Source organism: Poecilia mexicana, unplaced genomic scaffold, assembly GCF_051168715.1.
Source record: "Poecilia mexicana isolate PSO_F unplaced genomic scaffold, ASM5116871v1 scaffold_16, whole genome shotgun sequence".
NCBI lineage: Eukaryota > Metazoa > Chordata > Actinopteri > Cyprinodontiformes > Poeciliidae > Poecilia > Poecilia mexicana.
The window spans coordinates 19936420-19962332 of record NW_028263385.1 but is presented as its reverse complement, the minus strand read 5'-3'; the positions used below and the strand labels follow the sequence as shown (position 1 = coordinate 19962332).

Sequence of the window (25913 nt, the reverse complement as noted above, 5' to 3'; positions counted from 1 at the left end):
TTGCGAGTGTCGGAAATCTCAATGCGATCTTTCTTGGTACGCCTGGGCTCAGCTTGGAGGGCCCTCAGCAGGCTGCCGTGAAGGACAAGAAGCAGAGATGGGCTCTGATAACGGAAAAGCATAACAGCTTCTGAAATACAGGAGTGTTTATCCACCTCCTGTCTGATAGCCGTTTGTTTTCTAGAGAAATAATAGACGGCTAATGCCTCGAGGAGTTGAAACATACAGCTTATATAAAGGGTGCTAATGTCTATTTTTCACCTGTCACCTGTTTTGTAAAAAGCCTTTTGTGTAATTCGACTGAATGAAAAAGCTGTTCTTGGAAATATACAGGAAGAAAATGAATAATTTGCTGAAACAAGTTGTGCGTTTCAGAATTCAGTCTTCACTAGCAGGAATCTATCGGCAGGCAACATATTGACTTGACAATATTTGCCGACTTTCCCTTGCAAACGTTCTCCGGATTTATCAGGGTGGAAGGAAATCCTGTCCGATAGCCTCTTCAGCAAACCCCACAGGGTTTTCTATCAGATTTAGCTCAAGACTGACAAGGCCATTCCAAAACTTTGCATTTTCATCTGGTGAGGCTATTTTCCTCTTCCTTTGGATGTACAGTATGTTATTCAGCCTGTAGCAGACACAAAATAAGATGGTGTTTTCAACTGTTTGCCATTTTATCCACCTTGACAAAAAAAAGACATATTTCTACTCAAAGAAAAACGATCTCAGACCATTATGTTCACCACAGTGTCTCACTGTTAGCTTCTGTTGTGCTGCAGTGTTGTGGGTTTTTTGTGTCAAACATCCCTTTAGGAATTTTGCTCCAAAAGTTCAAGTCTGGTTTTCATCACCTTTAGCAAATTCACTCACAAGGTCTTAGGAGACTTTAGTCTTGCACAGACATTTGTTTTTTGTTTTTTTTTAAAAAAGTCCTTAGTCCTTGGACTAAGGAGAAACTTACTCGTTAGTCCAAACATGTGGTGAATACAGGAGTCATATGACGATTGAGAAAAAGCATGCAGCTCTACCTGAGCTTCTGTTGGCTCCTTCACTAAGCAGTTACCAATTTGTCTTTTTATCAGTGAAGGAGAAAAGATCAACTTTTGAAAAGTCACTGTTGTCCCACATTTTCTCCAATTACCAATAACTCAAATCCTTCTAGGATCACCATATATCTACCGCTATACCTACTATCAGGTAGTGATGTAATCATAACAGTGTGCAAACTTACGTAATAAATAAGATGTCTTAGCTTTTCCAAGAGCAACATTTTCCATGTGACACTCTGTAGATGGAAAAAGTTTGAGAATGATTTGTATTGTTTCTGCATTTCAGCAGGAGTGTGTGGACTTCTCAGACATGCTTTAAACCTCTCCCTGTGCTTACTTCAGGTCTGGCTTAAGAGACTATTTCATTTTTGGGGGGAGAACAAGAAGAGGATAGTAAAAAAAAAAAACAAAAAAAAGCCCATCTGTCAGAGCAGTTTGAGAGAAATTGGGCAGAATTCACAAAAAGTCATTTGTTCCAAGTGAAATATCATCCTCGTGGTCAGGTGAAGCTCATTTGAGTTCTGAGGGAGTGAAGCTCCATTGGACATCTTCTACTCGTTTTATACTTTTGGACTCTTTTGTTGGAGTCTGTATCCTTTTGGCAGAAGGGAAACTGTGAATATGGGTTTGAAACTACAGGCCCTACAATCACTCACAACTGTGAAACTGTAAATTACAAAAGTGACAAAAAAAAAACTCATGATTTTGTCACAATGGACTGCTTTGAGGAAGATTCTTGAGTTCTGTCTTCGTTGTTTGTGCTTTTAAAACACACACACGCGCACACACACAAACACACACGCATGCACACGCAGCTCCTGTTATTACAGAGTGACCTGCTCCAGCTGGACAATAATCCCTGGCTCTCACAAATTTAAAAAGACTGCAGAAGACTAGCTTGAATACCACAATAAAGAGCCAAGGGAGTTAAACTTGGCTTCTAAATCTCACATATTACAGTTTTCCATATAATTTAAAAGCCTCCTCTGATGGCAAGCCTGAGTTGGAGGTGAAGCAGCACATCCAGTTAAAGAAAACTGCAATCCTGGTCATTTTTTCTGGATGAAATAAAAGTCTCCCTTTCACCGCTTTCACAAATAAAGGGAAATGGCTGTAAATCACAAACTATTAATTAAAGAATCTGTAATTAGTGTAGACGTTTCAGGTTTGACACGTCAATAAATTAGATTTTCCTTACTTTTTGTGCCAAGACTGCTGGTGACTCTTGCCATCTAAAATATTTCCTAACAGCTTCATTTGTCATCTTTGAGAGCAAGACAGAGAGCAGAAACTGAAATGTGCTTCATGCACAGCAGGAGCACGGGTTGATTTCATGATTTGCACAAACTTAGCATTAGGCAACTAAGCTAAGAGTAACAGCTGCCATGAACTGTGCGGCGGAGCTGAAAGCAAGAATGAATAAAATAGAGAGTAAAAAAGCAGGTTTTTGGAAGTCAGAAGAGACGAAAAGCTGAGAAGTTTCTGACATTTGAAATAAGAGATGAATAAGTAAAAGGAAAAGTGCAAGTCAGAGAAGAGGTGAGGGAGGGGCGGTCTGTGGCTCGATTCGGCCGTCTAGGAGGGCTGGATAACATCTTTAATATTTGATAACAGGGTTCTCCAGGTATTGCAAACACTTCTACCAATAAGACGCAGCGAGGAATACGGCAGTGTACACGGATCTCACAGGACATCTTCTGTCGAGGCGCTTCAAGGTGATCTCGCATTCCAACCTGAAAATCCACTGAATTTTCTGGTGTCGGCGACGAGCGATGCATGTGAATCATGTGAGCTTAATTAAGTTTATTATTAAAAGAGAAACAATCATTTCAAATGACACAAGGATTTATTGTAAGAAAGAACAAAAATCTGCAAAATCCTGTTTTTAAGCGATAACATCTCAAAGCACCCATGCTGAAAGTAATCAGGTAGATAGTTTTTCAAACCAGCAGGTGGCTGAACGAATCAGATTTGGATGATATTTCCGATTTATTTTCAGCATCTAATCCTCTTAGTTTTGGTGATTATCAGAGCATTTTGCCGACTCTTTTTAATTGCATTTCACAATGACATTTTGGAGACATAAACAGCGACTGTGAACGCCGTAAACAGTATTTCATTAAAACAAAAAATCCTAAAACGAGCCTCTGCGAGCATCACTTCCGTCCGTATCTCTGCAGTGCAAACGGCTACGCTGACATTTTATATCCATGCGCTGCAGGCAGGAATCTGTGTGCAGCAACACACCCTGAGAGTAGCACACAGGCCAAAAAACTTTGATTAAAAGACCGACTTTGTTAAGGGATGTTTGTTCTTCTGGAGTTATTTTACCCCGGTGGAAATAAGAAGAACTGGGTGTTTTTTTGACAGTGGCTTTGTTCCTGCTGCTCCTCGGTCGGTTTGGTTGTCCTGCCAACAGCGCGCCGTTAAGTGACTGATGATGGCAAGTGGCTGATCTGGATTTGGTTTGGGTGTATAAAAGAAAAGAGAACTGATTAGAAAACCACACAACACTTTTTAGATTTTCAAAGATGAAAGCAAAGTTTAATTTTCCTTTTAGTTATGACTAACTGTGTGGTTGTTAAATAACATGGCCCCACGGCCTTCAGAGGATAGAGAAGTTATATATAAATTACGAAAGGTAAAGAGTCAAATGTTAATCATCTGGATCATGTCGAACAGGATGTTTTTTCTTTGTTTGTTTTTTTTTTTTTCCATAGATACTACGCTAATCATTATTTCACCATAAAATCTTTCTAGAAATGAGAAGACATGGGATTAAAATCTCCATTGTGTTGGAAATTACATTGATTTTGATCGCTGTGTCTGTTTTGGTGGTATTGCGAGTGAGAGGTAAAAACATTACATTCATTTTTATTGTTTTAAATAGAAAAATATGTTGACATTCACACATTTTCAAGAAACAAACAGGCTGTTGAAACAGATGACATTTCTATTCAAAGGTTCGAGTGTTTTATATTTGTCGTGAAGATCTTATACGTTTTAATCGTCTGATGTTTTTTGTTTTTTTTGTTGTTTCTTTTTATCCAGCAGCCACTCCAGTGGATGTGCGTATTATTTTTTTATGTTAATCTATCCCAAAGTATCTGAATAAAATACATCGGAGCCTGTAACGTGCAAAAGATTGAGGTGTATGCTGGCTCACATAATTCAATCAGTATTTGAAGTTGCAATAAACTCTTTGAAGGAATTGTGGAGCAAAGCGGGCTTTAAGATGTCTGTTGTCCTTTTGATGTTTTGACTCCGTTTCGTTCGCCCGCTAACGCGAGGGGATGGCCGGCACTAGAGAAAAACACCCAGCCTTTAACATCCTCATTCTCTTTCATCTGTTTTGTCTGCGCAAAAGGAGAGCAGTGGCGTGTTGCAAGATGAGACTCACTGTCATTCCACAGTGATGAGGTCTTTTGACTGCTGAGGGATTAGCAATGTAAGCCACGGCATCCGCGCCTTTTGCGGGGGCAGATTGTTTTGCTCCCTTTGTGCTCAAAAGCAGTATGAGGTCAACCGAGCGAACGTGACGCGTAAGGGAAGTGGAGGGAGAAAGAAAGAACAGAAAATAAATCAAATGTACAGCTTTAATTCTTCTCGTCACATTAGGATGCATTTGCTCCAACGCTGCCAATTCTTTGTAACCAAATCCCCAATATTAGCAAATTTAATCCAATCAATTTGAGCAGTATGTTTTCCTCAACATGAGATAAAAGCCAGGCTATTAGTCTTTTAAGCTGCTCTATTAAAAGGTTGTACAGTCAATACTCATTTATTGGGTAGTCGTCTCCTCCTGTTCAGTTTGTTTCCTCCTCCTCCTCATTTTAACCCTCCTTCTACTTTGAGCTGCATCTCATTGGAAGCCTCTGCATCACTCTGACTCACTTAAACCACCAAACTATTCATTCCTCTTGAACTATTTTCATGTTTACAATAAATAAAAAAATTAAAAAAACTCCACTGTACTTTATTGGGGTTTTGTTGCCTGGCATAATCATTTATGTAAATAAGATCTCTGAAAAGTTTGGAAAGCGTTGGTATGCAACATCTTTTACTCTGATACCCCCGATTGTTCGTCTTGGAAATAAAGTCTCTAAAGTAGTCACTTATACTGAATACAGTATAAGTAGAGCTGTTCTGTAAAAGCCTAAGAAATTTATTTAGTCCATTAGTGAAGGGAAAGCATTAAGAGGTCAAACAAAGAGAGAAAGTTTGTCACAAACCGTACCTGGACATGTTGTGACATAACAAAATTTGAAAGGTTCAAGGCCAGTGAACATTATTATAAACCACTTTGTAAGCCATTAACTGCGACGCTTTCAAATACATAAATCCACAGAGAAAATAAAAGAAAGGATAAAGGAAACAAACGTGTTTAAAAAAACATTTTCAAGCGAAGGAGGACTGAAGAGGAAGAAAGGAAACTGCATTTTAAGAAGTATTTTTGTTGTATTTATGACGTATCTGCTTCAGTGTTAAGACAGAGAAGTAGTGCGTAATGAGAATCAGCGAGTCGCTTTTTGGAGAGATCACACACAGCAGAGAATCACTCTGGGGAGACAAGCAAACCATTTTCAGCTCTCGTTGTTCAATGTTCAGCATAAATGTAACTCATGTTTAATATATCTATTAAGGGAACTGTAAAAATAATGGTTCGCACTAAAAATACAAAAAAGAAAAAAAGAAAGAAAGAACCTGGCAGAGAGCATCTCATCATCTGGTTTATCATTACACTTGATTCTCCTTCACATTTACTCAACAGCGTTAGCTTCTGATTATATTTAGGATGATTTTATATGACATACCATTTCCCATAACAAACTTTAAAACACAATGCAATAAGTAAACACATTCCAAACATTTTCACTGCCTCAAAAAGGCTTTTTTTTTTTCGTTACCTGTGCTAGGATATTTAAGGTTGGTCATACACAGGTTTAGTTTCATGTCACCGAAACTATCAGGACCTCTGGCTGCATGGAGCATAAAGCAACGCAGTGCTGTGCCTCCCCAACCCATTTCTGCACACTGCTGGTCAGCTGCCTTGACACAAAAAAATTTAATGTTTGGTGAAAAGAAACAAGTTAAGTCTGAAAAACAGCTACATGTGGGCTGGATCTTGAGGAAGATAATTTTGCAAAAAGCTGCATTAATCTGCAACAAGTGTCCCATTTTGTGGACACTAATAAGAATTTTATGTTAAAGCCCAATGTTCAATTATGTCTATGTTTCAAAATAATAAATATAGGGCTGTTTTATATAGCAGGAATAAAAATAACTGTTGCTTTAGTGACTTATATAGACGTCATAAGTTACTACATTTCTGTTTGTTTTTACAAAAATCCATAGTTCAGCTTTCAAACAAAGTGTGTAAATTTTATCTATTTATATTTTATATTATCTGAATTTGCCATCTATCAATTTCAGTTAACATTTCAGGAACCAAAATAGGAATATTAAGTGAAAAACAAAGTGGGGGGAAATAAATTACTAACATCAAAACAAGTTAATGCTCCAACCAACTTTTCTTTTTCTTTTCAAATAATCCTTTCATGGTAGCTAATTCAAACCGTCTCTACTTCCAGAAACTGGAACTGTAAAATGCAGCCAAAAATACTTCAGTAATAATAATATATTAGTCATATATAATAACTCTCTGTCAGTCAGAGAGGCCAAACCAGTCTACAGCAACATTATGCAGCCAATAACTTACAGGATTCTGTTTCAGTAAGACTTTTTGAGCTGAACTTTTTTCTCAGCGCTCCATCAGATGACATTGTTTGATAAGTATACCTGTTTGGTTGGAAAAGCTGGAAAAGGTTCAGGGAAGTAAACACACGGGAAAAGGTGATGTTACATCATAGTATCAGAGTACAGTTAACCTGTCCCTACATGTTTATCTCCGCCAACAACCTTACATCATGTTTCATTGGCAGTTCGTTGGAAGCGTGAAATTCTTGTTTGCTTTATCATTTTTTTTTTTTTTTAATCTTTTTTTAGTTTTCTTCTTTGTTTTGCAAAAAGCTCCACCAGGTTTCCAATGAGGAGTTTTGACTAGAAGCTAATATTTTCTTGGATGTTTTATCAATATGCAATTAAAATGAGTTGTGATTATTACATTATCCCTCAGCCCATTTTTATCCCTCAGAACATCACAAACAATCAAGTGACTGTTGATGCAAATGTATTTCCAGCATGCCATGCCCTTCAACTTATTTGCAATTTTTTTTAGCAACTAATATGGTCAGATCTGTTAATTTTAACATAATCCCTGCAATTAATACTTTTCAACAAATCCCTTTTGCTTAGAAGAAAGCAATACGTCCTACCTAAGATTATACAAGGCTAAAGCATTCAGATATCATCCCACTTTGTCTCAGTAGATCGTCCAGCCGTTCATATGCTCTCTTATCTTCAGGTCATACCGACGGTCTTTGAAACAGCAAAAGGCCAATAGCATCACAGATCTTTGACCATACTCCACAGTGGGCGTAATGTGTTTAGCTTCACAACAAGCTCTTCAGGAGTATTTGTTTGTTGCCAAAATGCTACATCTTAGTCTTATCTCTGTAAAGCACACAGTTTCATCACACTTAGCAAAAATCTGTATGTTTACATTTCTGACTGTACAGAAAAGACTTTTTCCTGGAATGCCTCCTAAACAACTGGTTGGTATGTAGATAGTCCCTAAAGGTCCCTACGACAGCTTGTTGACCCCAACATGCTGATCTCTGCTGCAGTATTCTAACATAACACTGTTCTTCGTAAAGCCTTCTTTTCAAAGTTGCACTTATTTAAAGCTTTATAATCACTGCTTTCTTTATAAACTTTTAGAATGGAGAAGAAGAGGAGAGCAGCGGTTTTCTTGTATCAATCTCCTGACTGTCACTCTCTCTAGTCTCCCACCATTTTGAAAACTGGCTAAAAAAAAAAACCTCTGAGTTTATATCCAAGGGAGATATGAACTAATGGACTGCTAATGAACAGTTCCTGTACATTTTGATACAAATATTGAATGCTTCGCTGAAATAAATAATCGCAGAATTGTTAGGGTATTCGTGCCACTGGTGATTTTGTGAAAATTGTTTGGTAATGTGAGATCTTTGCTTCAGTGAAAAGGTGTACTCAAACTGAAGTCTAGATTTTTCTACGTTTTTTTCCAGTGTGTGTTTATCCTGCTGCTGCTGCAAAAAAGTAATTTTTTCAAGCTTTTTGGGGTTTTTTTTTTTACACATCGTTACCACATGTGTGGAGACGGGAGAGTGCTGTATGAAACTTATCAGTGTCACCAAGACTTGCTACAATTAGACAGCGGCAAGATGCTCTAAGTATAAAGCTGCTTAATGGTAAGACTCAAAAATATTTAGTCGAGTTAATTACAGCAAATTAATCGCAAATTATACATTAAAAATATAAGCAAGACATCACAATCTTTTTGCTGCGAAATTATTTAATAAATACATAAATGAGTTCAACAGCAAATATTTTGTTTTTAATCTCTTATTTAACCAAAGGATTGGTGCAAAGCTCTATTACATCTATTAATCTCCGTTAGAAACGGGTTTGTCATCCATCGCTGTTGTTTAATAAAAATAAAAATAAAATTAATTGAGTTAAACTTTTAATGTATTAAAACCTGTGTAAATATTTTAATTTAAATTAACATGTTAGAGTCCACAAAAAGTTTTTTTTTTTTGTTTTTTTTTCCTATTAAGACTTAGACATCCTTAAGGGAGAGTCATGTCCTGTCCTGTTTACTGCACTTAACTTAAGATCGGATGATGCTGGCTGAAAAGCCTCCAAATGCTCCTACCCCCAGGTTTATACAGTGCTAAGGGCTATTATTTACATAGTCAAGGTCACAACATACAAGGCCGAATAGAATTTAATTAAGTCTGGGGGATTGACAGTTCTTGATAAAATGCGTGCTACTCAACCTAATAGCTTTCTGACAGCTTAGCAGAGTTTGCAGAAAGAAGAAATTGGATTAATAAATGGATAACCCTCACACTCACCTGCCTAAGCCATCCACCGCCACATTAGACACCCACAGACGATGACAGAGTGGCTCTGAGAACTGAACGTGACGACATACCAAGCAGCTGGGGTGATGCGGCCGGACGTAATCTCTACCAGAGATTCCCATGTCACATCTGGTTAGGGACCTCAAACGTTAACAATGACTGCATTCGCAGGGGGAATCAGTGCTAATTGAATTGCAAATGCAAGTAATTACCACAAGATTCACCTTGAGGCTAAAATAAGAAGTGATCAACAGAGTCTAACATTTTCCAGCTCTGCACCGTTCTGCTCATGGGGTCTGCACATCTTCAGCACGCGACATGTACCGAGAGTCTGACCAGTGTTAAACCCAGAGAAGTGTCCAGTAGTTCATCAATGAGAGCGCAACAAGCTTCATACCTGGTATTCACTCGGCCAGAAGGTGCTGACTGCCAACTCGACCTGGTGCCACTGTTTGCCGTGAGACCCGGAGGTGTTCCACACCGGACTCCCAAGTGGGCCGCCGTTCACCCGCACGTACACTCGCAAGGCCCCGGGACTGTGGCCGTCACGGCTGTACAGGAAGTAGCTGAACTGGACACAATGCGTGTCGTTTTCGCTCAGCGTCTGCAGCAGCAGCTGAGCACGATGACCCGCAGCATGCTGGGAAGAGTTCACCAACATGTAGGAGCCTGAAAAGAAAAAAAAAAGAAAAAGAAAAGAACAGAAAACTTAATGTGAATCACAAGGAGGAGTCGACACGTCACTTTGGGTGTCAGAGCGATGCATTGTTAAAGTTTTTGACTCTTTTCTTCTGTTTTGGAAAGAATACAGACACTTTGAACTTTGATACATTTTGGGATTTTTCAACCACAACTACTAAATGATTATATTTACTAATTAGAAATCCTCTAAAGGCAGTTGGCTACACTTAATTAGAGGATATCAAAGGGGGAATTAAAGCCATGTATGCTTTTAAAATACATTAAAGTTAGTTTTGCAGAGTAACTTTGCAAAACTTGGCAGATTGGTTCTGTTTAAGCTAAACAGATAGTCATCTTATCATCTTTATTACAAATCATTATATTTTCCTGCAAATGGAAAATATGGAAATTCTCTTCTCTCCAAGCTGCTGTGGTTGGACCTTGATGTAAAAAAAAAAAAAAAAGTCAATAAAATGCCTTCAGTGTCGAATTATTTTAAAATGAAAAATGAAAGCAGTCAGAAACGCTCTTGTGTTATCTCTAATGACTCAGTTTCCTGCAGCAGAAAAAAAAAAAAAAAACCTTGTGTACAGATGGTATGTTTGTCTGTGAGGTTTTACGTTACCTTATTTTATAATATAAAATAACCAGAACAGTTTGACTACCGAGGGTTCATTATGTGAGCATTTCTGTTCCAAATATTTGCTCAGCTGTTCTTCAACTTACACTTTACTGAAAGAGGTTTGCAAATGAGCCACCCTGGAGTTTTTTTATTATTATTATTATTTTCCCTCTGCAAACTACAGCAAACATGTCAGAAACGAGCAAATTTGTTTTTAACAACTTTAAGCAAATCGGTAAGAAGAAAATTTGAACTCATTGCTGTGTGGGTGGTTGACAAGAAGGAAAATGAATGCGGGCAGCGAAAAGGGAGGGGGGGCGAAAATCCGCTCTGACTAAGGCGCTAGCTCATGAATACAGACGCTGTGTGAGAGACGTGGAAAAAGTGACAGACTGAGCGTGGAGAAGGAAGTGACGGTCGGGTTTACCTTCGCAAGGTGATGTCGAGGTAGGAGACGAGATTCACAGCCGCCTCCTCCTTCCCTCCCTCGTAGACACCCCCCCCCACCCTGCCGCTCCCCCCGCACTCTTAATCAGGACAACATAACCCTATTGCCCTTTGCCAAGCATCTGTCCTGCCTCGAGTCTGTGCCCACTAACGTGATTAGCACGACAATGTTTGGAGACCTTCCTGTGTACTCACATAATCAAGTCTGTTGTCTTTGTACTCCAAGGTCTTTCTGTTCTCAGTCAGAAACGAGCCTGGGAGACGCAGACAGTCACGGCGTCGGCGCCAGGTGTCCGAAAGGCATTTATTCTCCACTTAAATGCAACAGCATGCGAATGGTGACATATCAAAACCGCGTTTTCGTCTCCGCAGCCCACACGGTCGGCACACATAAATTGGGAAGCTTTCCAGACAGAAGAGCTCTTGCTAAAACTTATAAATGCGTTTCGGCAGACGTACAGTGAGTAATGAGTGCAGAACCGTCCGGCGCTAACAAGAGATCTGACCCGGTTCGACCCGGACACCCAAAGAATACCAATTATCTGTTTAAGCACAAAAAGGATCATCTGTATCATTTTGTAGCTTCGTGTTTTCCACGAAGAGGTTAAGATTTTTTGAACTACTGACTGTAACAAAAAAGTAACCAAAAGAGCACCAGAAATAGTATTCGGAGAGGGCTAAAGCTCAACTGTGACATTTGCTTCAAAGCATTACTGTCAACAGCATCTTCTGATGTGTGTCCTGGCTTGACCTGAGCACTTCTTAATTTATCCTCCTTAATTTCACAACCTGTCTCCTCTCCTCCATACTCGAGTCCTTGAAGGGGGTCATGAAAGGGGCTGAGTGCCACGATCTTAGTGTTTTGGCCATTAGTTTACTTCCTCCTGCTTCCCTGCTTTGATTCTTTGTATTCCTGCATCTACGGTGAACCAGGTTATCATGTAATAACACACGAATCAGTGATTCAGTTGTTTTTCCAACTCTCAAAATACTAAAAGCCAAGTTCTTCTCTGCATTGTCTAAAAACTGGTGTTAAGATATACAAAGGTTTGAAAAAAAAAAAAAAAGATTTAAAAATGCTAATAATTTAGGCAAGCAATCTTATGGTTCAAAACTCTTTTAAAGAGACGCCGGAGAAAGTCTCACAGCGACTAAAGTGTTTTTTTTGTTTTTTGTTTTTTTCCAGCTGTATGAAGCAGAGACTGATGTACTGTTTCCTCTCCCACTCCTGCTGTGTCACACTGCAGGTCAGCTGGCTGAAAGAAGACTCCTATGCTTTTTTGCCTGACAAGAATAATGCTTTTGAAAATATTTCCTGTGTTGTAAGCAACCGTGGGGTGGAAAATCTGTTAAATAATAAAGGAAATTCTTCTAAATTAGAGTTAGGGAGGTAAAACCTGAGCGAAGAACCTAAGGAATTACCAGATAAAATCAGCTTAGTACCTCCTGTACTGCACATCTATAAAGGCTTTCGCACACATTTTTTGAGGCATAAATGACAGAAAAGTTTTAATTTTTACAATAATTTTCTTTTCTAATGCCAGTCTGGGCAACTACTCAGACAACCCACGTGAAAATCTGCCACTGGCTATGAGCACGACGCAACCAATAAAGGAAATTGCAGTCATCATCACAATATCACAATCAAACGGCCTCCTTTTGATTGAATGCAGAGTTGGAAAGGATATATTTTAAGTGCCCTGCATGCATACATAAAGCCAGTAATATACTACAGACTTTCACTGTCCTCAGATCCAACACCTGATGTGTATTTTTAGTTGGCGAGACGCAAAACTCAAAGACTATGATGAAGGAAAAGAAAGAGGACCTTTAACAGCATCATCATAACATTCAGCAACAGTGTCGTCCTTTGTTTTCCTGATATTATGCAGCCCAAGCCTTTATTTGATTTTTTTTAATAAACTCTACTTATCAAGAGAAATATATGTTGCAGAGAACATTGGAGTTTTATTATTGATCTACATGATTTCAGAAGCAATATTAATAATAATTGCTTTTCTGTCTGAAATGAAGCCACTCATGGTATTCGCATCAAATACTTTATCAGAGTCTGTGTAAATACTGCAATGCTGTGAAATGGAGGTAAAATGTTAACGCAGGGTTATTATGCTGCAGGAAGCTAATATAGACCCACGCATAGTTTCAACAAAGTCTGAATATGAGAATGCTTGATGACGAAGGTAAATCGATTTCCCAAAACTAAAAATTATGAAAAATTACTGAAACCTATTGTATGTGGGAATTTTAGTTTAACCTAGAAATAACAGTAGCAAAAGTAAGGTCAGACCAAAGTTTGCCCAAGACCTTTTTACTGTTATTTTTGATTGACAGCATCAGTAAAATCCTACCATGACGTACTTTGACTTGTCAATGTTAAAGTGCATTTAATTTCATGTGGTTGATTTAAATTTCCATATGTTGAACAGAGAATCCACATCATGCAGTCACACCAAGCAGATGACTATATACGTAACTTTCTATGGGGTGATGAGTATTCGCATATGAAAAATGATATTAAAAGAAAAATATTTCATTATTCATTTATAACGCAAACTGGTGTATTTTCCCACCAGCACTTGCTAGCAATGTACTCCTAATAACTACCATTAGGTGGCGGCAATATACCAAGTTGCTTCCCAACCACAAGAGCTTTTAAGTTTTAATTTTTTAAACTGTGTGGTGGATTTTTTTTTTTTTTACACAAAAATGTATTGTTTCTTCTTATTTTATTTATCCGATCAGTTACATTTATAAGTGGAAGGCAAAGGTGAACAACGTCTTTACTGACAGAGCATTTTGTTTTATTTACATTAATCTATTGACCTGGTGAAAAGAAAAAAAAACACAAAGATCCCACACAAGCACAAATATTAAAGGTATACAAATACAAACTCGCACCAAAAAAAACAAAACTCAACAAGTCATCCTAAATGAAAAGTAACAAGTAGTTCTCATAAAAAAAATAAAAAATATATATATATATATATATATATATATATATATATATATATATATATATATGTGCTGTGCTGTCCTTGAGTCCAGCTGGAGAAAGCTGGACTCAAGGACAGCACAGAGGCCCTCATCCTGGCCGCCCAGGAACAGGCACTAAACACCAGAGCAATAGAGGCTCAGATCTACCACACCAGACAAGACCCAAGGTGTAGGTTGTGCAAGGAGGCCTCTGAGACAGTCCAGCACATAACAGCAGGGTGCAAGATGCTGGCAGGGAAAGCATACATGGAACGACATAACCAAGTGGCGGGCATAGTATACAGGAACATCTGTGCCGAATATGGACTGGAAGCCCCGAGGTCAAAGTGGGGAACACCCCCAAAGGTGGTGGAGAATGACCGAGCTAAGATCCTGTGGGACTTCCAGATCCAAACAGACAAGATGGTAATGGCGAACCAACCGGACATTGTGGTGGTGGATAAAGAACAGAGGAAAGCCGTTGTGGTGGATGTAGCAATACCAAGTGACCACAACATCAGGAAAAAGGAGCATGAGAAACTGGAGAAATACCAGGGCCTCAGAGAGGAACTGGAGAAGGCCTGGAAGGTGAAGACCACAGTGGTGCCTGTGGTCATAGGGGCCCTCGGGGCAGTCACCCCCAAACTGGAGCAGTGGCTCAAACAGATCCCAGGAACAACATCAGACATCTCAGTCCAGAAATGTGCAGTTCTAGGCACAGCCAAGATACTGCACAGAACCCTCAAGCTCCCAGGCCTCTGGTAGAGGACCTGAGCTCAGAGGATGAAAGAGAGACCACCCGCGGAGGGTGAGAAGGGAATTTTTTTTTTTTTATATATATATATGTATGTATGTGTGCTCATGCTCACTAATATTAGTTATCAATCATATTTCATATCACTATTGCCTTTTCTCAGACAATGTTTACCATTTTTCATAGTTAATTTCAGTCCTTGTAATTTCTGAGTGAAGTGATGATGTCTGCAGTTTTGCTGACTTGCTTTGGGCTACATTGACATCCAATGTAAGAACGACCTGAAAGACCGCCTCTGTGTCTTCTATTGTCTGTTTGTTGGAGTCGTGTGTTGTTTGCCAAGACAATTGGTTGGTATTCCTGCAGAAATGGTTCTTCCGTTGTGTGCGTTTATATTCTGAATACATTGAATTGATATTATTTCTTGTATCTGCTTGGCACGGACATAGGCATCTAAAAGAAGAAATACATAAAGAGTACACTTGTGTTTTATTTATTTATTTAATAAAAGGAGAATAAATCTTTAGGTATTGTACCCCAAAGAACAGGGAAGTCCTGATTTGATCAAACTCAGGTCCAATCAATGTTTTGTTTGTTTGTTTCTGACTGCTTGACCTCGTCGTGTCTGAGGTCGCCTTATTTCCAGACATGTTGTTTTCCGTCAGCCAAGGCTGCAGCTTCAGTGAAGCACTTTTATCATACAGCTAATTAGCTAAATCATTACAGAAGCCACTGCAGCTGCATTAATGTTATCACAGAACGGATTTGTCTTCAAAATGAACACCACAATCTATAATCAATTAGCTAAATCTGTGGAAAACATGGCAAACATGGGAGACTTTAAAGATTATTGCACAACAATGAACATTAATACTATGCATATATGCTGTTTCAATAACTGTAATTAGTTTATCCAGGCTAAACAACATTCAATCAGCTTCCGCTTTGCAGTATTGCTTGTTGGAAAATAAAAAATAATGGTGGCTTGTACAACTAATTAAAAAGACATCTTGAGAATAGCATGGATTCAAATTGTTGCGCTGAATGGGAGAGTTAAAATGTCAAGGATATTCAGCACATTGAATTGATTTTAATAACTTTAAAGTACTTAAGGTGCATAGTCTACACCTCTGTGCTGTGCGAGCAGGCTAGGATTGTATTAAGATGCTGTACAGGAGGATATTCCATCTTTCTCAGATCAATATAAACAACAAACATGAGCAAAAATAAATAAATAAAAAATGCAGCTACATTTTTAAAAGTGGCATTAAAAAAATTGTGCCAAGATTTTATTTTATTTTTTCCTTAATGGAGGTAGTTTTGTTTTCTATTGTTTTTTGTTTCTCTTTAAAATGTTGGAATCGATGAGAAATTCATAATACTTTATTTTATGTGTTTGCTTGTACTTTCAATTATGCTGTTCTCTGGTGCTCTTTAAAACCACGCACCAAAGGGACTATTCACTTCAATATATTCACACACACAACTTTCCATTCTATTATACTCTGCCAATAAGAAGTAATCAACATAACTGGCCTTTTTTGACCAAACAAAAAAAAGATGCAAATGCAAAACTGGTTTTTGTAAAATAATGACAATTAAATAAAATTATTGAACACACAATATTGCATGGATATAATGTGACTGACCTAATTCAACAGAAGTTCAGCCAGCTGGTGCTGAGGAAGATTACCTAAGTGCAGTGACCGTGTCCCAAGTGATTGTACAGCTACAATTAAATTCCTGTCTCTATTTCAGTCTCCGATCTGGAAATCTTATAAAGATATACACCAAAAGACTGTAATTACAGAAAAGGGTGGGTTTATAAAGTGCTGACACAAGGGGACTGAGTACACTGGCGTGTCCCACTTGCATTTTTATCAGTTTCCTTCGACTTGACAATTGTGCACTTTTCTGTGTGGGTTTAGGCTGTTATTTAAAGTTACTTCAAATCTGTGTTTTTAATGTGACAAAACATAAAACAGTTCAAGGGAGCCAAGTATTTTTTACAAGATAACATTTAGGTTAATTTCTTCTTTATTTTAAGTGATTTATTGCCCAGCATTTGTCATTATCTTCTCACCAACATCAACATTTGCAATCAAACAATGGGTGATTATGCAACAGAAAAGAAACCTTTATCCAACAAACACTATTGTAATCTAAGCATGTTTATGGAGGGAAAGAGGGCCTTTATCCGCATTAATATGCTAATTTCAGGCCCACACATTTCTGCGGGTGGTGACGTGAAGAAAGGACTTTAAGCATAGGCGCATTGTTTATATTCTGTTCTACTTTCTCTAGGGTGCCTATAGAACTGCAACATAATTGCCGAACCCTGTGAAAGGGCACTTATGACAAGAGATGAGGGGGGAAAAAAATCATTCTGCTTCTTGTCACTAACGGACACCTTGGGACAAACGGAAACTGCTGATAAAATGGAAAAATAAAGAGCAACTTTTCGGGGTCAGGGGAACACTTACGAAGAGGCCCGCCATGGGAAGAAGGTGTTTTTACAGATAAATGACTAAATATTAACCTGAAGGTCAGTTAATTTAGCTTTACCTTGAATTTGGAAAACTCATTAACAACTTCCATAAAAAAAATCTGGAGATAAAGGATTTTTATTGGTGAAGAAAGAGAGTGGTATATTAGGAATTCCTTGTTTGCATATTCATATTGCAACCTTCAGTGTCTTTGACCTAATTAGCAGGTACGTTGCTGTCTTTAGAAGAAAACATTTGACATCCTTTTCCTCTGTAATCATAAGTAATTTCCTCTGTTTCAGCCAGGTATGTAATATATTCAGTTTCATTACTTTGGGACAAGTCTATTGGGATATAGCATGTTATGTATTGAGTTGTTACCCATGACGTTATGCTGTTCAGAATGCATCTCACTCGAACACGTGTGCACAGCATCTCCTGAGAAACTCATCAAAAAACAGATAGTTGGTTGCCTAAAATTACTTTTACTTTGTCTATTTCACTGTGACAATGGCCAGAGGATGCTATGCAGTCAAGGATGCAAAAACCAAACTTGTAAAATTTTTGTAAACCTTTTGACGATAAGAGAAGATGACGAAGGATAGCCGCAGTCTGTCGCTGTTGCTTTGTGGCCCTCGGTATTTGCAAATTTACAGGGAACAATTCCTACAGAGTAAGAAGAGTAACATATTTATATATTTCAAAACTAAGTGAGCTAAGCAAGTTGTAGGTTTGTCAATCTGATATGTCAACAAACATCAGGAGGGAGAAGATAGGTCGGTTTCTAATGGAGCAGATAGTCCAAAATATGAACAAACTATTATCCATTCATCCATCCATTCAGGCTTATTCATGCAGGGTTATTGGGGGAAAATTTTAGGGCACAAATATACAGTACAGCAAAAAAGACAAAGAGTTTCTTCTGAGGGTAACCTAAAATCCCCCTCAGAAAGAGGAGGAACAGTTTGAGAGGAGCTCCTGCAACCTGACAGTATCAAAAGCTGCCAACTGAGATAGTTTGAGAACTTGGACAAGAGACCTAGAGCTCACCCTAATGAGCTGGTAGGGGACCGGAGGAGTGAATAATAAAGAAATAAAAAATAAAATAAAATAAAGACAGAACTAAGAAATCTTTTAAATTAAAGTTTTTGTGCAGATATCCTTTATTTTGTTGTCTTTTACATGCTCAAAATTGAGTTGTTTTTTTTTATTATTATTCTTAATTTTGTTGTCCGTTTCATTCTCTTTTTGGCTTTTTTTTCATGTTTTCTTTTCATGTTTTATTTAAAAATCAGATGAAACAGCACTGTGCAGTTCTAGCAAACATGCCTCCCTCATATCCCCCAACTCCATACCCACAAGCACAGTCCAGCACCTTTTATGAATTGCACACCAAAGCACCATAAAATCTGATAAAGTTCCATCTATCCATTGATGCTCCAGCCAAGGGCAAAAGAACCTCCATAACAAGATTAGGACTGGTCCAGTGCATCATAATTCATATGGAGAGCTGCTGGACAACAACCTGGTCACAGTTTGTAGGGGACACTATCTGTGGCAGGCCACAGCAGATGAAGGTGATAAGTAGAAGGTGGAGATGTGGAGGCCTGATGCATTATAATAGGTGGGGTCAGAAAATAAGGAAGGGGCAAAAGAAGGTGCAAAGCTGTTAGCATAAAAAGTGCTCCAGTTGTGACTTTTAGAGGTTGTACATATGGTCACAGTGAAGTGTAAGAGCACCCTGCCTCAGGTTTAAGGTTTGATGCATCAGAACACAATGAAACAACGCTAATATCTTGACCTTACTTAAATAACATTTCAGGTAAACATTACTTATTACAGTGTGTCACCAGTTAGGTTTTCGTTACTAACAAACAGAGGAAGGTCAGAGATGTAATGTCTGATGGTAGATTACAGATGGCAGATTTTTTCCGACGGCTTTTATTTTGTTTGGCTCTTGGAAAGTATAAAAGTCTGACTTTTTTCAGATCAGTGAATCCACCATGTTGCCTGGTTTCACTAACACAACATTCTTCAGTGTGGAAGTTGCCACTGAGGGATGAAGACTCAGAGTTAAACATGTCACAACTGCACAGGCAATGTCCGAGTTGCAAGACAGAAAGTCAGTAGCATGCTAATTGATGAGTTCAGAAATCAGGCTAACTACTGTTAGAGATTAAAGATACACAAACCATCTGGTGAATCAGCAGCTCACAGTCAAACACTCAGAGATTCTGTCTTTTCCCTGCTAATGATCACAACATAAGCGTTGCCAGGTTGTGCTGACGACAACATTCTGGTAAGGAAGCAGTTACTGAGGGATCAAGACTCGAACTCCGAGCTGTCACACCTGAGCAGAGCACTTTGGCAAAGCAATATTCACACTTGGACATGCATCAAGAAAGTATTTGTTGACCAGAATCCACCATTTTTTAGCTTGACTTGTCCTGATTGGAGGTTGGATGCACTACAGTAAAGCTGCTCAGTTTTATTCTTTTGAGCTTCTGGTGGTTATGGAAAACACTAGATTTAGAAATGTTGGGAGTATTTTGGAAATCTCCAGGGTAAAGTAGGACTCTGGATTCTCCAGTGAATACAACAAGAAATTAACCTTGCTAACAATGATATTAGCGAGTTTAAAATCCAAGAGACAATGTAAGATGTATATTTTATAATTATTTTGTCTTTGTTATTTAAAATAAAACCTGTTCTGTATGCATGGTTTGAGATTCCATGTGCTTATTACAAACGGCTGGAAATAAATACTTTAAGTGCTATTAATTAGCGCTCTTAGAGAGAAATGCGTATTAGCTGGTCAAACTTTAAAAATAAAAAAAAATCAGAGACTCTGCAATTCCTGCATCTATATTATGTTTGTTAGTGAACTTCGTTGTAAAAAATTAACCAGAATATATTTCTCATGTTGAAAGATGGCAACCCAGAGAGAAAAAGAGACAGAAGCTGCCTTCACAGCCTCAGTCACACCCACCTCTCAGTTGCAGGAGATCTTCAAAAGTCTGTACAGGCTGTTGCTGAAGGCAGAAGCAGGGCTGAAGGGAGCCATAATGCTGGATCACCACAACTGTTATTATGTTTTTATTAAAGGTTCAGTCGCATTGTTGAAGCATTGTTAAAAAAAAGAACAGAACACCCTTTCTCCTGCCAAAGAAATCAAAGCGGTACGCTACAATCAGGTGCAGCTCATCAAAAGCACTAATTCACTGACTATCTGCAAGTTTGAGTGTTTCTATAAAAGCAGAAGTTCTGGCGGTACGCTCTGGAACACGCAGTTCTGCTTCAGCACAAAGGTAGATCTCAGATCAATACTTATCCACACTGGTGGGGTAACAACAACAACGGCACAATAGAAAAGGGACAAGAATCCTAAAGCACAATGCTAAATCTGCAATCTCCGTGTGGAACGTTCACGATAGAGTCTGCCATCAAAGTTAACACTTTAAAAGAAACAGAAGTGTACTTTTCTTTTTTTTTTCTCCACAAGCTTCTCCTTGTATAGCATAAGCTACTCGGCACAGCTTTGCTCCTCTGACATCCAAGGCCAGAGACCAAGTAATCTCAAATACACAAGAAACAAGAAGGACCAAAGGTCTGAATATAATGGGATCAATAGCTGTGTTGGGGTTTAAGAAGTGTCCTTGGTGCTGTCTGCTATTCCATTACTGTTAGTCTGAGCCCCGGCCTGCTCTCGGTACATCAGCCTTGATGCTCATCTTTTCAGCGCTCGCCTCCTCCATGCACTCTCTCCGGAGGTCGCCTGGGATTTGAGACTCAATCTCCAAGGGTCCGGTGACCCCGCCCCTCCCAACCTCCTCCTCACAACTGGGTGTTTATTTGTCCACAATATGCTTCTGCACAAATATAAAATAAATAAACAAAATGCTGAGCAGGGCGGTGAATGGAGGTCTGGCTGTGAGCCTGAAAGGCACATTAGCGTTGTCATTTCCCTGATGTTTGGTCTCACTCTGTCTCACAAATGTAAAATTACCTCATTATGCTGTGAAATTGTTCACAGAGCAATAAGAGCTTTCAGTACACTCAGAGAGATTCATTAACAGCAGCTGTTAATGTGTTTATACCCATCACTGCTGAAAGTAAAGGACAAATAAAGTTCTTGTTTAAATGATTGTTAGTTTTCTTTTTTTCTTTTCTTGCCTGCCTGACCTTATAGATAATTGGACGCAGCTCGGAGGCATGTAAGCAACATAGATGGAGACTTTGATAAAAGGGAACCCGTGGAGAGAACAGACATGCTTCCTTCTTAATGGAAGCTCTCATATGGGGACAAAGCAATAATAAGACGTCACACAGATTTAATCGACTTACAGCAATGACACACAATGACAGTGTTCCTACTGGGAGTCAGAGGCTGACCTTACGCTGAAAAACAAAAAACACTTTCCTCTGAACACCCGGCATCAGAGCATTATGGGTGTCCTCTCTTTATTAAGACGTCGGCGTCTCTGTTCATATGTAGATGTCGAATGTTCTTTTTTTTTTTTTTTTTCTTTAAGAGGAGTTTTATGCTCCCAATGTGCTTTAATGGAGAAACTTCACAGCTTTCCCTGAGCTGTGCAAAATCAATTGTTTTTAAAATTTGATCTTTCCTTTCCAAACGGAGAGCTGATACTTTGCCAAGTCTCGGCACCTCTGGACGTTACTGTTAACTCATTCATCGAGTTTTCCATCTTCCTCCTCCTCGCACCAATACAACTGGTATCGAGAGCTGCCTCAACACTCCGAACAAGTACAATGGTAAAATATGAAAGCAGTGGGACGCTATTATTTTACAAAAATGGACAATTACAACCATCTCTGGCAAGTAAGATTTATTTTATGCGCCGCAACTACCCATTAAGGGACGGACGGACGGTCGGGATTGATGTTAGTTCAGAGATTTTTAAACTCCTTAAGTGCTTTAGTGGAGAAACTTGACAACTTCTTCTGAGTTCAGCAAAATGAAATGTATTTTTTAACAATCACTTTTGTTGTCTTTCAGAACAGATCACTGATTGCTTGCCAAGCTCTGGCACTGTTAGAGGTTATTGTTAACTCATCTGTCAAGTTTTCCATCCCCCTCCTCGCACCAACAGTTTGCAAAGATAACAAAGGCAGATTTGAGGCTAGAACGATAACTTATGAAAGTAGTGAGAGCCCTTGGTATTGCTGGAAAACGGGCAGTCACAACCATATTTGGCATGCAAGGCTTATTTTACAAGATGAACCCAGCACCCTTTTTGAGATAGTATATATATTTATATGGTATATATTTATATTGGACAAGCTGCCAGCTAATTAAAGCATTTATAGCTTCAAGAAGTCAATAGTCGTCTTCTTTTAAAAAAAATAATTAAGCCATGTAAGAGGACACGATTATATAATCACTTGATACCAAATTATGTAATGAAAAGAAACAAAAGTTTCAACTCATTTTTAATGTCCATATTACAGATTTTTTTCTGGTTGAAATTGTCAGGCTTTTCATTTTACTATGAAGGAAGAACAGAAGGGAGAACAGTCTGTAAAATATTCAAATTAAATAAATACTAAGATTTTTTCCACTATCCATTTTGTTTTTGGGTCAATTTGAGTAAAATGTCATAATTTTCCAGACCTCTTTGGAATGCATAGAAACCCTGAAGATTTTTGTTCTTTTACTTGATTTTCTTTAGATCAGATGTGGATTTAGTAATAAAAAATAAATTAAATAAAATAAAATCGCACCATAACAGTCAAATATGAGTTCAAGTCTTTATTTTGTAGCTGCCAATTAACCGGGGTCAAAGTCTCCTATTTGATGCCAAGTTCCTTCAACACACAAAGAACTAATTTTAATGATGAGCTCCTTTGAACCTAATCCCTGGATACAGCTTCAAACTAAGGATCAAAAGTGTCTTTTCTTAAGGGCGAAAAGACTGAATATGTTTTCTTTCACACTTAAAGTTGCTTTAGTGGGAGTGAAAATCCGCTGGTACATAAACTTGCCATGCCTGGCTACAGTTGCTCAACTATGAGATTTACATGTGCTCATGTGTGCAGGATAAAGATACACAAAATGTTTAGGGATTCAATTCATCTAATTCACAGTTACTAGAGAACAAAGAAATCAAACAAATGTAATTTAAATGAAATAATTTTCTTTTTTTTTTTTTCTTTTTTTTTAAATGCATTAAAACTGATAAATATTGGGAGGATTGAAACGCTCCGTCTCTCACGCCGACGTTGGACCACAACAACAAGCGGGAATGTTTGCCGTCTATGAATCTCTCTCCTCCTGAAAACACAGCCCGGCTGCGTTGGACGAGGCCATCGAAGAACCGCCGGTTATTCCTCTCCCAAGGCTGACAAACCACCTGAAGAGCAAAACCTAATCTCATTTTCACCCCCTCCACTCATTCCATCATTCACAGCTGAACCTCTGTCACACTCAGTCTCTCCCATTCAAATCATTTTTCATTATCGCTGCCGTCATCCATCAAGAAGTCTCCGGCTCCCACACAACATTCAAGCAAGAGCGGGGTATTGACATTTTCAGTTCTTTAAAACAATCCGTCTCCCCTCCCCGCCGCCGCCGCCCCATCGTCGGCTGTGGTATTTTTCACTGACCAAAGATCAACCTCTAATGACATTCGTTTGTTCATTTCAAAATGTTAATAAAGGAACAGTTCTCACTTCATCCGCCCAACGTTTTTCATCTTCCTGCAGTCTGCCCCGTTCAGACGGCTTTGAAGTGATATTAGTCATCCGTATCCTGTGTCCTCGTTTTATGACTTCTCTTTTCTCCACGGCCCTAATTTAAAATGCAAAATCCAGCTAAAAGGTGACAGGAAGGGAAGTATCGAATTAGGCTGCACGGTGCCGGGGGGCCCTCTTAACCTTTCCTGAATGCTTTTAGTTTGTCTACAGTGTTAGCAACACTATTGTTTTTGCTTTTAACTTTATCTGATCCTCTCATTTGAAGCAAGAGCTGGAACTGGTTTCCTCCATTACCCCCACCTCTGGGGACAGACCGCCGAGAACGGAGCAGAAATGAAAAGTGTAGGGAGGCAGTCGAGGACTGATGTTCAGGCAGGAAACGAAATGAATTACAAGTACCATTGTCAAAGTAGCCGGTGCCTTCCAGCAGTCGAGGAAGATAAGGCCACGTCAGCAAGTGTTGTTGTCTTCCTCCGAAGGAGAGAGGTGACCTTTTGAATTGTCCTCGAGGCAGTTCAGGATCAACTGCCAGATGTGCCCAAGAGAAAGGCAGCAGCAGAAAAAAGGAAATGGCTGTTGCATGGTAAAATATATAGGAAAGGCATGAGGAGGTTGTTGGAAGGTCATTTAAACAGCCCAGGTGCTATTTTAGTCTTACAAGTTTTGAAGAAACTGCGAAACACAAACACGCCTTCTTTACTAGTCGTGTTTAATTTTTTTGGTGTATTGAAGCATCTAGATGTGGCACTGTTATTGTATTCAGAAGGGCTGGTCAGGCTTTATATGCCTGAAGACTAAATTTTCCTCAGGAAACAACTAACTGACAACGTTCTGGAAAACAGAAAAGAAAATCTAAGAAAAATGAAGCAATTAAAAAAAAAAAACAACTTTATGACAGTTTTTATGTTTTACCAGCTAGACAGTTGATGTTTATGAGTCACATCTCAGCTGAACTTCCAGAACCTCCTTGTCTGCAGCAGCCGTGTGCATTCGGCAGCTTCTTGTTGCAAAATAAACTCGGTGACAGAGTGTTTACGCGGTTCACGATGGGAATAACATCTTCCCTCAGGCTCTTCAGGTTGGTCAGAGGTGTAATCAACCATGTGGTCAGACTCTATTGCTAACAGACAAACTAGATAACCAGGTGGCCCTGATTAATTTAGTCTTCATTCAGTCAGCGCAAAAAGCCTGAGCAAAGAGCAATGCATCACTGTTAGCGGCGTGGTCAAAGAGCGAGCCCGCTGTGGTGTTCGACAAAATGAACATGTCATAGAAGCGTCCAGATTACCGTGAAACGGCATGGAGCAGGTTGAGGCTGGAGCCATAAATCAAGAGTACAATAATTGTGTTTTGCTGGACAGCAATCACCTGCAAATGCACCTCTTATTTGCACTGGTGTCATGTTACCGCTCTGCACAAGAAATGGCTGCATTCACTTGAGCCTGCCTGGTCACTGCCTCCCTCCCTCGCTCCCTCGGGAGCAGACCGGCCCCACAGTGCTGAGAAAAGATGGCATGTAAGGAAGAGGCCGGGGCTTCTTTTGTCGTCCTCCTCGGCGGCGGCTCCAGGTTGTCTCAGAAAACCATAAACCGAACACTCAAAGCACTCAGGAGCAGTTTATCAGCTCGTCATCACCTGCGGTGAACACATTAAACCAACCTTGAAAGAGAGGCTTCCGCGTAAAAGCACAATTAAAGAGCTTTCATAACAGTGAAGGCAGATTTGATAAGTGCAGCCTATGTTTTTTTTATTGCCATCTATCAAGATCAGTAGATATGATTTCTTCTAAGTGAGATATTATATGAATGTACTGATAGATATAGATATAAGGTGAGGGGAAAAAAATGTGCAGCACCATCAAACTGCTCCAGGTTTTGGAACAATAAGAATCAATGGATTTTATGTGATACATCAGCAAAATGTGCTTTTTTTGTGAGTAAAAGAAAAAAAGAGTTATAATTTTTTTTTCTCGATTTTCTATTTTCTGCTAATAAACTCTGAATAGCTTTCCAACACTCACTGAGTGAAAGTGTCTCCACAGCATGGTGCTGCCACCACCATGTTTTATGGTGGGATAGCGTGATCAGCGCGATGCCACAAACATCAACTTTACATGGCAACAAAAAATGTCTAATT

General features: G+C 39.0%; 1 protein-coding gene across 2 annotated transcripts in view; it reads right to left on the bottom strand.

The window, feature by feature from the left end:
- ptprub (protein tyrosine phosphatase receptor type Ub) overlaps nucleotides 1–25913 on the bottom strand; it is a 224870-nt gene that overhangs the window by 97357 nt on the left and 101600 nt on the right. For both annotated transcript variants that reach the window (XM_014990707.2, XM_014990709.2), the window contains exon 3: nucleotides 9477–9748. In XM_014990707.2, coding sequence (XP_014846193.2) covers nucleotides 9477–9748 — 272 coding nt within the window. The remainder of the gene's footprint in view (nucleotides 1–9476; nucleotides 9749–25913) is intronic.